Source organism: Diospyros lotus, chromosome 10 (assembly GCF_014633365.1).
Source record: "Diospyros lotus cultivar Yz01 chromosome 10, ASM1463336v1, whole genome shotgun sequence".
NCBI classification, from domain to species: domain Eukaryota; kingdom Viridiplantae; phylum Streptophyta; class Magnoliopsida; order Ericales; family Ebenaceae; genus Diospyros; species Diospyros lotus.
The window spans coordinates 26,398,190-26,412,509 of record NC_068347.1 but is presented as its reverse complement, the minus strand read 5'-3'; the positions used below and the strand labels follow the sequence as shown (position 1 = coordinate 26,412,509).

Here is a 14,320-nt window from a genome sequence, read left to right as displayed (position 1 = left end):
ATCGGCAATGGCAATAGCAAAGATCATATATATATATATATATATGGCGATCGAGGGCGCGATCTTAATTAGTGCTAAAATTTGCTTTCTATCTGTTAAAACATATTAAATAAATACATAAAAAAAATCTGTACAAACTCAACAAACAAAAATTTGTTTCATTATTAAATAATTAATGATTTCAAAAATGTAGGTTCCATTAAAGGCAAAAATTTAAGAAAAAATATTATAGTCACCAATTAAGAAAGAATAAACTATTTGAAAAAAATCCCTACATATTTGTTTAATTTAATTAGTTATAAAACAATTTAGTAATCGTGTTAATAGATGCTTACTTGAGCGGTACCATACGTAATTTAATTTAAGTTAGTTGGTTCGGTTCGGTAAAAAAAAAGGATTTTTAGTCTTTGAAACAAACCCAAAATCAAAAATTGAAAATTTGAAATTTAAAACCTAATTGAAGCAAATTAAATAAGCGAAACTTAAGGGAAAGTTGGATTTTTACTCATCCTGTGGGTGTAATTAAGGTTGAAGTCAACCAAGATGAATAATAGAGTATTGGTAATAATAATAAATAAATAAATAAATAAAAGAAGAAGATCCAAGATATTGTTGTAACTCTTTCTCTTGAAATGATGAAGATACTGATAAAAGCAGTGATTAATTTTGAAGTTCCTCTCTCGGGAGTTTCTTTTCTTCTCTGTGCTCCTCACCCTATTCCTTCTTCTGTTTAGTCTTTCTCATCACTTTCTTTCTTTCTTTCTCCTCTTCAACAATAACCATCTAGCTAGGTTTAGCTAGAATTCTACCCCATTTATATATATATATATATCTAGCTAGGTCTGTGAAAGGGCTGGTTTCCCGATCGATCTGGGGTTTCTCTGAGCCTTATTACCAGTTTCTTTCCATTTTATTTTCTTCAATCCCTTCTCCTTAATCTCCTTTTTTGTTCTCTTGGTCAGATCGGAAAGACCAATGGCTGATGATCGAGAAAACCAATTCTTGCCCCACAAGAAAGGCAAAGAGAAGCTGCATTTTTTCGGCAAGGGAAAGTTCCGCATGGAGCTCGAGATTGTCGGAAATGACGAGACGATCACGAAGAAGCCCAATACCAGAAACCAGCAGCCTCCTCCGGCGGTCACGGGCTACTCTTCCTCGTCCGATTCCACCAGCGGAGATGGTGTCCTGCCGTTGCCGGAGACCCAAGTTCCTAACTTGGCCGCGTCTTTGCAGCGGGGCTGGTTGGTCACTGCCAGGCGTGATCGGAGAGTCCCTGCCACCGGCCCCCCAGCCCCCGAAGCCAGTGCCATTACAACGGCCGTCTCCGCCGCCCCCACAGATGAGCAGAACCCTAAGCGTGGAGCGGGAGACGAGGCTGCAAGCGACAAAAATTCCCAGAAGAATTACGAAGTCCAGATGGACAAAAGCCAGGTAATTTCAAAGTCCAAGAACAAAAGAATTGAGAGTTCGAATTTGGACTCACCAGTTGATCAAAAATTGAAGAATGTTGACGTGGAGGTCGAGGGAAAAGGAAAAGCGGTGCTGGAAATCCAGAAGAACGGTGAAGAAAAACTGAAAGATGAACGTTCCAAGGGCTCGAAATCCGATCAGAAGAAGAGGAAGTACGACAGAAGAGTATCCAAAGAAGGTGTGATAATGCACTTGAAATACGATAAGGATGGCTCAGAAATCATCAGTGTGAGGAACAAGAAGAGGAGCATCAAGGAATTGGAACCAAAAGCAGCAGCAGCAGATCAAGATACCAAGCCCAAGTGCAAGATTTGTGGTAAGTTTTTCGCATCTTTCCAAGCACTGGGCGGCCATATTTCCAGGCACAACAAAACCAAGAGCGGTGAAGAAGGGAAAGTTCCGGCCGCCGCTGCCTCCGGCGCCGAGGCCAGCCATGAAAGTCCGAAGCGTGTTCCATGGTTTGATCTGAATGAGCTCCCTCCGGTGGAGGGTGATGATGAAGGAGCAGGTGATCAACGCAGTTGATCAGTTTTATTGTTCTAGCTAGGGTTTAAACTTAGGGCAGCCTGATGATTTTAGGGTTTTGAAGAAAGGGGAAACCCTAGACGTGACTGCCCCTTCTAGGTTCGGTTACAGTTATTGCATCTGCGATCCCTTGGTAGAATGGCTTGGTAGCACATTTGATTTAGGACATTCTAGGTATGATACCCAACTGTCTTCTATATATATATGGGTTTAATTTATATATAATTTATGAGTTTAAAAGTGAAGAAATTAAAGACAACGAACTCTTAATAGATTTTGTCTTAAATGTCTTGGATGTGTAATGTTGACTTAATAGAGTCAATGGAGTATATTGTATCTATGATCATTCAATTTTCCTTTTTACATATAAAAACTACAAAAAGGTCTATATTATATCTTCTATTCTATATGAGAAATTTGCTTTTAAGAAAAGTTTCTCTATTACAATGGTAAAAATGTGTAATTAACCAAATTAACTTGAAGGTAAAGAGTCAAAATATATGCATCAAACCTCTAATTTTTAAATGAATCTTATGATGGTTCTCATAGCATTTTGGTTTAGTTGTTTATTGGGGATTATGACTTCTTTTTGAGAATGAAAATGAGATTTTTATCATAATTTTAGTTATAGAATTCCCAAGAACAAATTGAAAAGTTATTTATTCAGAGTGGAAGAGCTAATGAATTTGATATTTGACATGAGATGCTAAAATGAAGTAGTGATTAATTTAATTGTTTGTACAGAGTTATTTTTAAACATCGAAAAGATAGAATCTAACATATATCTACATTGGATATATAGCAGATATGCTTAAGTCAGTTAAGTTTTTGATTTTATCAAAAACTAGTATAGAATTCAAATTAAATAGATATTACTGATGTTATTAGATCTCTATTATCTTTTGATTGAAATAAGAAGTGGCATCCAAATGGGAAGATGATTTAATCATCTAAGGTATTGGAAGACATTTAAGAATTTCTTATCATTTCAATATATGAAATGAAAATAGAAAAAAAAATAAAAAAAGGAACTTTGTGCCTTGACAATACATATTAACCTTAACAATTTTTAAATTTCAACTTTATTATTCTCTCTCTCTCTCTGATCTACTGAGAAAGTGGAAGTGTAGTAATATAATCAGTTGTTTTCAATATTCATCCATTTCTATATCTATTGGTTAGTGGTTTGATACAAAGAAAAACGTTTTTAATTATATTACTTCCCATTCCATTTTATTTTTGTGTCAATTTCACCCCCAAACAAAGTCTAAAAACTGGCGACCCTGCAGTGCAGTGATTGATTACCCAAACAAACGAGCAAATAAACAGCAATGACCAGCGGAACTATCACTTTGAGCGTCACGATTGATACTGAAGGATTAATCCACTTATAAGGAGAAAAGGGTGACCCCACTGCTCGATCGCTGCATATTGCTTACTACTAGTGCAGTGATTATTGATTACCCAGAAATTATATGTTTTTGAATCATACATGTAAATCCTTTCAAACAAATTAAACCCATATATATATATATATAGAAGACAGTTGGGTATCATACCTAGAATGTTCTAAATCAAATGTGCTACCAAGCCATTCTACCAAGGGATCGCAGATGCAAGAACTGTAACCGAACCTAGCTAGAAGGGGCAGTCACGTCTAGGGTTTCCCCTTTCTTCAAAACCCTAAAATCTTCAGGCTGCCCAAAGCTTAAACTCTACAACAAGCAAACTGATCAACTGCGTTGGTTAATTACCTGCTCCTTCATCATCACCCTCCACGGGAGGGAGCTCATTCAGATCAAACCATGAAACACCCTTCGGACTTTCATGGCTGGCCTCGGCGCCGGAGGCAGCGGCGGCCGGAACTTTCCCTTCTTCACCGCTCTTGGCTTTGTTGTGCCTGGAAATATGGCCGCCCAGTGCTTGGAAAGATGCGAAAAACTTACCACAAATCTTGCACTTGGGCTTGTTATCTTGATCTGCTGATGCTGCTTTTGGTTCCACTTCCCTGATGCTCCTCTTCTTGTTCCTCACCCTGATGATTTCTGATCCATCCTCCTCATCGTATTTGAAGTGCATTATCACACCTTCTTTGGATACTCTTCTGTCGTACTTCCTCTTCTTCTGATCGGATTTCGAGCCCTTGGAACGTTCATCTTTCAGTTTTTCTTCACCGTTCTTCTGGATTTCCAGCACTGCTTTTCCTTTGCCCTCGACCTCCACGTCAACATTCTTCAATTTTTGATCAACTGGTGAGTCCAAATTCGAACCCTCAATTCTTTTGTTCTTGGACTTTGAAATTATCTGGCTTTTGTCCATCTGGACTTCGTAATTCTTCCGGGAATTTTTGTCGCTTGCAGCCTCGTCTCCCGCTCCACGCTTAGGGTTCTGCTCATCTGTGGGGGCGGCGGAGACGGCGGTTGTAATGGCACTGGCTTCGGGGGCTGGGGGGCCTGTGGCAGGGACTCTCCGATCACGCCTGGCAGTGACCAACCAGCCCCGCTGCAAAGACGCGGCCAAGTTGGAAACTTGGGTCTCCGGCAACGGCAAGACACCATCTCCGCGGGTGGAATCGGACGAGGAAGAGTAGCCCGTGACCGCCAGAGGAGGCTGCTGGTTTCTGGTATTGGGCTTCTTCGTGATCGTCTCGTCATTTCCGACAATCTCGAGCTCCATGCGGAACTTTCCCTTGCCGAAAAAATGCAGCTTCTCTTTGCCTTTCTTGTGGGGCAAGAATTGGTTTTCTCGATCATCAGCCATTGGTCTTTCCGATCTGACCAAGAGAACAAAAAAGGAGATTAAGGAGAAGGGATTGAAGAAAATAAAATGGAAAGAAACTGGTAATAAGGCTCAGAGAAACCCCAGATCGATCGGGAAACCAGCCCTTTCACAGACCTAGCTATATATATATATATATAAATGGGGTAGAATTCTAGCTAAACCTAGCTAGATGGTTATTGTTGAAGAGGAGAAAGAAAGAAAGTGATGAGAAAGACTAAACAGAAGAAGGAATAGGGTGAGGAGCACAGAGAAGAAAAGAAACTCCCGAGAGAGGGACTTCAAAATTAATTACTGCTTTATCAGTATCTTCATCATTAATTTCCACAGAGAGAGAAAGAGAGTTACAACAATATCTTGGATCTTCCTCTTCTATTTATTTATTTATTTATTATTATTACCGATACTCTATTGTTTATCTTGGTTGACTTCAACCTTAATTACACCCACAGGATGAGTAAAAATCCAACTTTCCCTCAAGTTTCGCTTATTTTGCTCCAATTAGGTTTTAAATTTCAAATTTTCAATTTTTGATTTTGGGTTTGTTTCAAAGACTAAAAATCTTTTTCTTTTTACCGAACCGAACCAACTAACTTAAATTACGTATGGTACCACTCAACTAAGCATCTATTAACACGATTACTAAATTATTTTATAATATGTAGGCATCTAGAGATTTATTTTCAAATACCTTATTCTTTTTTTTAATTGGTAACTATAATATTTTTCTTAATTTTTTGCCTTTAATGGAACCTACATTTTTTAAATCATTAATTATTTAATAATGAAACAAATTTTTGTTTGTTGAGTTTGTACAGATATTTTTTATGTATTTATTTAATATGTTTTAACAGATGGAAAGCAAATTTTACCACTAAGATCTCGCCCTCGCTATATATATGATCTTTGCTATTACCATTGCCGATGTCTCAGTACATCTTCTCCCGTTGTAGCAGCTGCCAATGCTCGATTGCTCTTTTTCATCCCTTTTATGGAAATTTAAAGCTGCTCCCTTTCATGAATTATAGTTAGTCCATGATTTTGAGACTAATTTAGAGTTGGCCAATGGGATGGGTTATTGACATGCAGAAGAATGTTGTCTCCCTTGGATGGTTCATTAATTGTTTGCCCTTTCTTCCCTTGCAAGCTTATTTATTTATTTATTTATTTATTTTTGTGATAATCTTCTGATCAGTTCCTTGATGTTGGGCTTTGTCGCTTTAATATTGCTTATCTCTTTGTTTTGTATTAAACTAATTAAGCTCCTTTCCCAATGGATGGGTTAAATCGCTTTCCTAGTTAGTTAGTTTTTGAAACCTTTTTCTTTATTTTTCCTTTTTAATAATATGTATGTATAATACATGCAAATTATTTTTTACATAATTTATTATCCCGACTTTAACTCTACAAGCAGTTTTAAAAAATATATATTTGATCTATTAAGAGATGATTTTTGAGGGGTAGTTTTAAGTGTAAACTGCAAAGAATATCCTTGAAATTTGCTAGAACCATCCTTAACAATTGAAAAATAATAAATAATCTCCTTTACTAATTAAACAAAAAAATTAAATAATTATTTTACTGTTCATTCTCTCTTATCTCATTTAAAAAAACAAAAAACAAAAAATAACCAGTGATTGTTGGTCGCTAACGAGCTCAGATGCATCTTTAACCCATATCTAGATTTGAAATGAACAATTAACCCAAATCTAACTTTGAGATGTGTGTGTGTATATGTGTAAGAGAGAGAAAACTTAACGATGAACTTAGCTTGTCGAGGTTCATCAACGTAGGAGAGAAGGTGATGTATATCTTTCGCCAGTGAAATTGTCGCCAATGTCGAGAAATTATTGCAAACTGAAAGGTCACAAACCCCTTAATTATATGCAAATTGAAAAGGTTTAATTTGCAGAGAGAGAAAGAGAGAGAGAAACACAGAGAAACAGAAGGGTGGCAAAGAGACACCATTTTCAAAGATAACAGGTCACTGTTATCGTATAAATTCCCAAGCCAAGATAAGGAAAGAAAAACAAATTATATATATAGAAAAACAAGTTTAAGATAAGAGATATATACGAGTATTAATTTTAATTACTTTAAAATGTTTAACTGCAGTTAATTAATTGTAAAAAAAAATTATTACATAATATTACTTTAATGCTACTTGTTGTAGTTTTTCAAACGTTATAAGATAATTTTGACAATTATCCTTAATCTTAGGGAAACCATGTTTACTTTTCTCTAGTTTTTATTATAATGTTCTATTTTCACCCTTTTTTTTCCCCTTATTTTATTCATATCTTCCATGTTTCAATTGAATATTTATGTTTACCAGGTAAAATTTAATCCTTTATTTTTGAGACACTTATATGGATATTTATTATGAGATTCATAGCTAAATATTATAGATATGAATTGTTTTTTATTATTTATTTTTATATAAAAAAACTATGAATATATTATCGCCCCCAAATTAATTTTATGAGTCTGCCCAGACGCATGGTTAGCTGCTCTTTTTAGTATAATTTTTACTTAAAAAACAGAATATATAGAGTGACGGGTGAATTATCAATGATACTATTATAATTGTAATTTAAAATTCAAATATAACTGAGATTGGAACTCTTAATTTGATAATAATTATGATTTCGAATTTGATTGTGATTATAATGTTGTCAAATTCAATTTTAAGTGGAATTTATCTCATTTGGAGGAATATTCTTATGAATTATTTTCTGATTAGAATAAGTTTTTATGTGTACATCTATAAATGATTTTAAGTCTATAAATAGGTGATCACTACTTTGGAATTAGTGGCAGCTATATCACTTTTGTTGTAGCAATATTTGCTTAGTGATATTTTAAGTATGACAATATCACTTTTGTATTAACAATTATTTGTTTAGTGATATTTTTGTTTTTTCTACTCGTGGTTTTTCCCAATTTGGGTTACCACGTAAAATTCTATATTGTGTGTGGTTGATTAATTTGACTATGGTTTGTTGTCGATCCAATTTCGTAATAGATACAATAAAAAAATAATAATAAATAAATAATTTACATGTGAAAGATATGTAATTGAATTGAGCTGAGCCAAACTTTGTTGAGCTCAAGTTTTGCTCGACGAACTAACTTCCAAGCTTAAGCTCGTCTCGAGCCCTACTTGAGCTCACGCTCAAGCAACTTCTAGGATAAGGGTGTGCAATGAACAGTGGCAAAGAGGAAGGGAGGTGTGCAATGGCTAGCAACGGCAATAGGCAGTGCTTTTGAGAAATTGCAGAAAATGCTAGTAGAGAAGAAAGGGTGTACGGGGGCAAACAACGACAGTGTCTAGCGACGACAGCTAATGGTGTGTTGTGATATAGCACACTTGAATCACCACACCTCAGAGGGAAGGTGAATTGGATGTCTTTAAAAATATTTGAAACTTTCTAATTTTTTAGAGAAATTGAAAATATAAAATAATAAAACAGTGATTTGATCAAATAAGTAAATTATGCCAGAGGAAATAGCAACAAAATATAAATGAGGCACATGGTTTATAATGGTTTGGCACCCGTCTACATCCATTCCTCCAACAATCTCTTTGGAGAATGAACTCCACCAATTCCTCCTAGCAAAGAACTAGTAGACCCTTTGGGCTCAATGCTAAGAAATACAAAGGCTCATACCAAAAATCGATAGACCCTCTACCTTATGAGTTAGACAATACAATAATGAATTACAATTAGAATGAATTTAAGTGATAAATCTCTTAGTTAAAATGAAGTTCAAAATATAAATTCAAAGGCTTACCAACCAGAATTACAAAAATACAATTTGCCTTTCAATGAAAAATTGAGGCTTAAAATACTTGGATAGTATAATCAAACACTTGAGCACATGCATCTTTTCGTTAGCCTTCTCCAAGGCACATTTGGGTTGTATTTAAAGGTTTCTCCCGAGCTTTGAATTTATTACCCATTGATGGCCATCAGGAGTATTAAATGCCTGCAAAAACTAGTCATTTGAAGTTATCAGTGAAGAAATTGTTGATAATTTCTCAAACTGATCAACTGTTTCCATCGAGACATTTGAAATTTCATTTTGGCTTTTGAAAACTTTCAACATTTTAGAGAGGTGGTCGACTTCTTTTAACAAGCGATCAGCAATTTTTAACAATAAGTTGACAGATTATAGAAAATGTTGACACTATACAATCACTCTCGACATATTTTGAACTTAAATCAAAATAACAAAGAGCACGAAATATCCCTATCGACAGGTCTTAGGAACTGTCGACTGTTTCCATAAGGAAGTTGGTAATTTTGACTCTTTTAAACAGTCCAAACAACTAAATGCAAACGATCAACAAATAAACTTGAAAGGGTCGACAGTTTTGCATTGAATTTTAAAAAAAGGTTAAAACAAATCTTCAACATACCTTATATACTCATTCATTTGATAAATATTTATTGATTGACAAAAAAAATATTTTCCAAGAGATTACCACTATGGAGTTTATATGATTTGACAAAAATGATTAAAACAACATCCTTAGGAAATAAATGGATTTTCCTCTTTTCACTTCAAGAATATATACTTTATTTTCATTTTGAAAATGAAGATGACATGAAAATATTTTCATCATAAAAAAATAAAGATTTTCATTAATGAGTAATCATGAAATTTTTTATCGTCAAAATGAATAATATCAAAAACGAAGCAACACAGTGCTTTAGATGAGAAGGAGGCGTGCAACAATAGCGAACCGCTACAGAGATGGAGATGGTATGACGACAAAAGGGAAGGGGGTTGTGCAACAACAACAACAATTGGTTTCCGATAGGGATAAGGTATGTAATGACGAGGATGGTGGCAGCTAGTGGTGGTTAGGGCCAAGACAAGGGCTTGCTGCAGCAGCGGCAAGCTTGAGGCAAGGGGCTAAGGTTGATGGTGTCTTCTTCTTCAACTAGCACACAGCTTTTTAAAACTAATTAGTTTTCAGTTTCTAAGTTACAACTATTTATATGGGTATGCTTAGCTAAAGTTAAATTAGTTTTTTGCTTTGTTATATATACATATATTATATTATGTTAAATGATTAAATTAATATATATAATAATTTTATGTTAAATACTATATTTATAAAATTATAAATAAATTCATTAATATATTAATAAACAAGTCTATTTGCGAGTTATTCGTGAACTTTTAATCGAACGTGTTCACAAGCCTATAATTAAACATGTTCATGAATTTTAGTAAGTTAAGTTTTATTGATCTCTATATCGACTCATTTACAAATAAAAATTCAAAATTAGGTTTGAATTCAATTTTTTACCTTAAGAAACAAATTCAAATGGTATTTTGTCGAGTCAAACATCGAACTGCTTATAAACAGCTAAGCTAATTTGCAAGACAGAAGGGGACAGATTTGGAGCTTTCAAATTCAATTATCAAAATGGAATTATTCATTAATTATAGGTTTCTTGAGCTAATTTTTGTTAAATTTTACTCTACAATAAAAAATAAAATAAAAATAAAAACTTTAAAACCTGCTGCTGATAAATTTAAAATTGTTAATTGAAGCAAATCAGACAGGACCAGAGAGATTACACGCGAACAACAAATTAATATATATATTCATTGGATGATGATTCTGATCGGTACTAGAAATTAACTAAGCAACATCCATAAATTAAAGCAATTAAATTTATATATTTTAGCCGAAGAACTTGGGGTCGTAGCCATTGCTGGAGGTGGCGAGAATGTAGTAGGCGACGATGTGGCCGATGGAGCCCCAGGCGAGGACGTCGACGATGTTGAATCCGACGGGATCGTTGGACTTGAGCAGGCTCACGTACTCCTTGGCCCTGCTGTCGCCGGCCTCGAAGTGGGTCACGCCGTTCTGCTCCGGCAGCCCTTGCTTCGCCACGTTCTCCCTCTGGAAGTTGAAGAACACGAACCTCCCCAGGAACAGCGACAGCCCCGTGCTCAAGCTTATCACCAGCGACGGGTTCAGCTCCGCTTTCACGCCGCCGCCCCAGCTCCGCGGCTTACTGGCGGCCGTGAGTTTGACGGAGGAGGGTTTTGTGGGGAAGAAGCAGGAGTCGGTGGGCTTGTTGAGGGGTCTGAGACCCTGGAAGGTGGGCGCGGAGAACAAGGCGGAGGCCATGGCAGAAGAAGGGATCTTTGGAAGAAGAAATTAAGAAGATGAAGATGAGATACCGGATGGGATCTATCAAGAAAGGATATATGTTTGTTTGGTATTTGTGAAGCAGAGTATGGAGAGAGTGTGAGGATGGAGATGAAGGGGAAAAGATTTTTGGTGTTGAGTTGGCTTCTTGTTATTGGGCCTTTCTGGATCAGAGATTTTCAGCCCTTTATATCCATCCATCCATCCCTCCCTCCCTTTGGTTGTAATTTCTAATTTCAGATTAACATTTTGCTTAAATTACACTTCCCCCCAAGTATATATTTTTCCTTGAGGTTAGTCCTCCAGAATTTATGTTACATCCGGTTACTCTTTCACATTTATAAAATTACATAAATTTTTAATAATTATTTGATCATTCTCCAAATAAAAGGTAAATGAAATTTAGTAAGAGTGTAATTTACTCATTAATTCTTCATTAGCACAATTGAAATTTAGGCCATATGCGTACATCATAAGTGATCTTTTATCCTTTAAAATTTGAAAGAATAGATTCGGCTAAAATGGCTTTTGGCAAAAACATATTTACATATATGTATATTCACAAATAAGTATATATACACACAATATGTATGCATATATACATGCATGCATACACATATATATACACACAAGTACACATAAATATATACATACATATTGTAACACGTAAATATTTGTGCTTTTATACCTCATATACATTTTCGAGTCTTATGCGTTTTTTTTTTTTTTTTTTTTTTTAACGAAATGATGATTGCAACTAGTAATACCCAAAAATATTAGTGATATACCTTAAATGTTACTATATTTAGGTGACATTTAAATAGATATTTTGATGTATTATTGTATTTAATAAATATTAGTTTATCTTCATTCATAACTCTCTAATTTTGTATGAATATGAGTTGCTAGATTTCTTATTAGAGATCTCATTATTAAATTTTTAAGAATATGATAACAAGATTCTTTAGTATAAAAAATTTTAAATTGTTCCTAGTTCTTAACTTTCTTAAATGTGGACTAAGAGTATATAGAGTAGCACTAAAGTTTACTATTTTGATTAGTATAAGATACTAATAATAAAGAATAATAAGTCACGTTCTACAAGCACGAGATGCTTATAATAAGCGTGTGAGTGGTTGTTGGTTCAATAACACACCGAATATTACACTGATAGCAAATTAAATAATTAAGAGAATTAATGATTTATTATCAATTGCAATTATGCAATAACACACCAAATATTACTTTAAGCAATACGTTTGTCTTGTGTATTGATATGTGAGATTTGCTAATGGTGCAGACTTATCCAATAGCAAGGTGGGAATATTCATTATGTGGTCTTGTTCGACTGATATATGGAGACTAATTGTTTGGCAGATAAGATCTATTATTTCTATTGTAAAGTAAACATTTTATGCAATCTTATGTTGGTTTGTGATAGGAGAAGTCTTTGACAAAAAGATGAATGATTGAAAATGAGATTTTAATGTGTCATTTCATCACACCAACTAAGATATATTACATAGTATTGAGTTAATAAATTTGATTAGTCTATGATTTTCACTCAATTGGGACGTTAATAATGGAAAAATTGAATTACATAATAATCGTCAACAAAACGGGTTTATTATGAATTGACTTCATTATTATTTAGATTATCTTGATATGTTATTAGACGTCACTCAAGATCATAAGGGTGTTTTGAGAAAATAGTAGATTCTAAGAATAGATCAAAGAATTACACATCTAAAAACAAAATGACCAAAATAGAAGTCTAAAAATTGCGGGGCTTGTATTATATTCTTAATACCATTAAGAGTTAATAGAGGTCTAATTGTCATTAAGAGTTATTGACAATTTTGTATACTATAGATGAAAGACTTTGTAGCAACAAACACCAAACTATGGACTCTTTTTATGAATGGTTGATAGTTTTTTAAAAGTTGAAAACTATTGGCTAAATGAAGTCAATAATTTCTATTCGACATATTGTGTGTAGAAGTTTTGGGAGTCGATAGATTGTCCACTAACTTCCATACCACTTGTCAATACCTAAAGTTGCATGGCTTTGAGGTGGATTACCACTAATAATTAATCTTCCAATTGGCATATAAAAGAGATATTAGAAAAAGAAAGAATATGTTGAAAGTTAAACTTTGTGTTTCTTTTCTTTCTTGGCAACTTCTTCTTCTTATTCTTCTTCTCTCAATTTGTTCTAAGTGTTCAAGAGTTGGATTTTTGAAACCAAGGAGTACATCTCTTGAAGCTTTCAGCTAGCATAAAAGAAAGCTCCAAGGAGTTTTGAAATCTTGCTTGATGTGGAGCAACCAAGCCCTTCACACTTGAGAAGAAAGGGTCAATTTGTGAAACTTCTTATACTTTATTTTTTCATTCTTCAAAGATGTAATTTACTTATTTGTTAATTTTACATTCAATAGATATTACATATTGTTTAAACACCTAAACTTCATATATTTTTGTGTATAATTTCACTGCCGACATGAGATGTGAAAATGTTTTAAAAACCTACATGGCCATATAAGATCCCAAACAAAAAATTAGATAAAGTAGAAATGTAAAGGATCAAACCTATAAAAATCATGCTCGTTTCATATTCTCCTGCACCTGCACTTGCACTTGCACTTGGCTTAGCCCTCTTCCCTCTCGGTCGCCGTGTTTGTTGCTCTTCAGAAACTCTTATTTAGCAGGCCTATACTCTGAATGGCGTGGAAAGGCTCAGGCTCTGCCATCAACCGACCTGACCCTACTTGTAAACAAAACAAGTTCTCTATTTAAACAATTACGACTACTTATAAATAGTATTTTTGATTCTTCAACCCCAGTTCTTATCCCTTTTTTTTTAATTTTTTTATAAAAAATTACAAAAAAAAATACATTAATTTTTATCAAATATAAAACCAATTTTACCTTTCAAAAAACCAAAAAAAAAAACTAAAATGTGTTTAAAAAAAAAAAAAATCTACTTGAAAACATTAACTAAATAAACTAACATTAATTTATCTTTAACTTTTATTTTTTTGTCTATTTTACAAATTTATTTATTATATTTTTATTAAATAAATAAGAACTCTAATTGAGAAGTTGGATGGCGAAGGAAACAACAAAGCTCGACTCGACGATACAGCAAAAGGGTCTGCGAAGTTAAAGAGGAAAGGTCAGTGACTCACTACAAGGACAGATCTATGATGATGAGTAACAAAGGGCCTACAAAGCTGAAGAAGAAAGGTCATCGGCGACGGATCTGCAATGATCGGCAAAGGATGGTAAAAAGTCTACAAAGCTGAAAGGGAAAGATCACTGAAGTTGAAGGGTTTGTGACGGTCACAACGATGGGCGACTCAATGCGAA

General features: G+C 34.3%; 1 protein-coding gene across 1 annotated transcript; it reads right to left on the bottom strand.

The window, feature by feature from the left end:
• Window positions 1-10,367: 10,367 nt before the first annotated feature.
• On the bottom strand, window positions 10,368-11,070 carry LOC127811464 (photosystem I reaction center subunit V, chloroplastic). The gene has a single exon (XM_052351354.1). It carries the CDS (start codon window positions 10,928-10,930, stop codon window positions 10,478-10,480), a length of 453 nt encoding a protein of 150 aa, XP_052207314.1. The 5' UTR covers window positions 10,931-11,070; the 3' UTR covers window positions 10,368-10,477.
• Window positions 11,071-14,320: the final 3,250 nt, after the last annotated feature.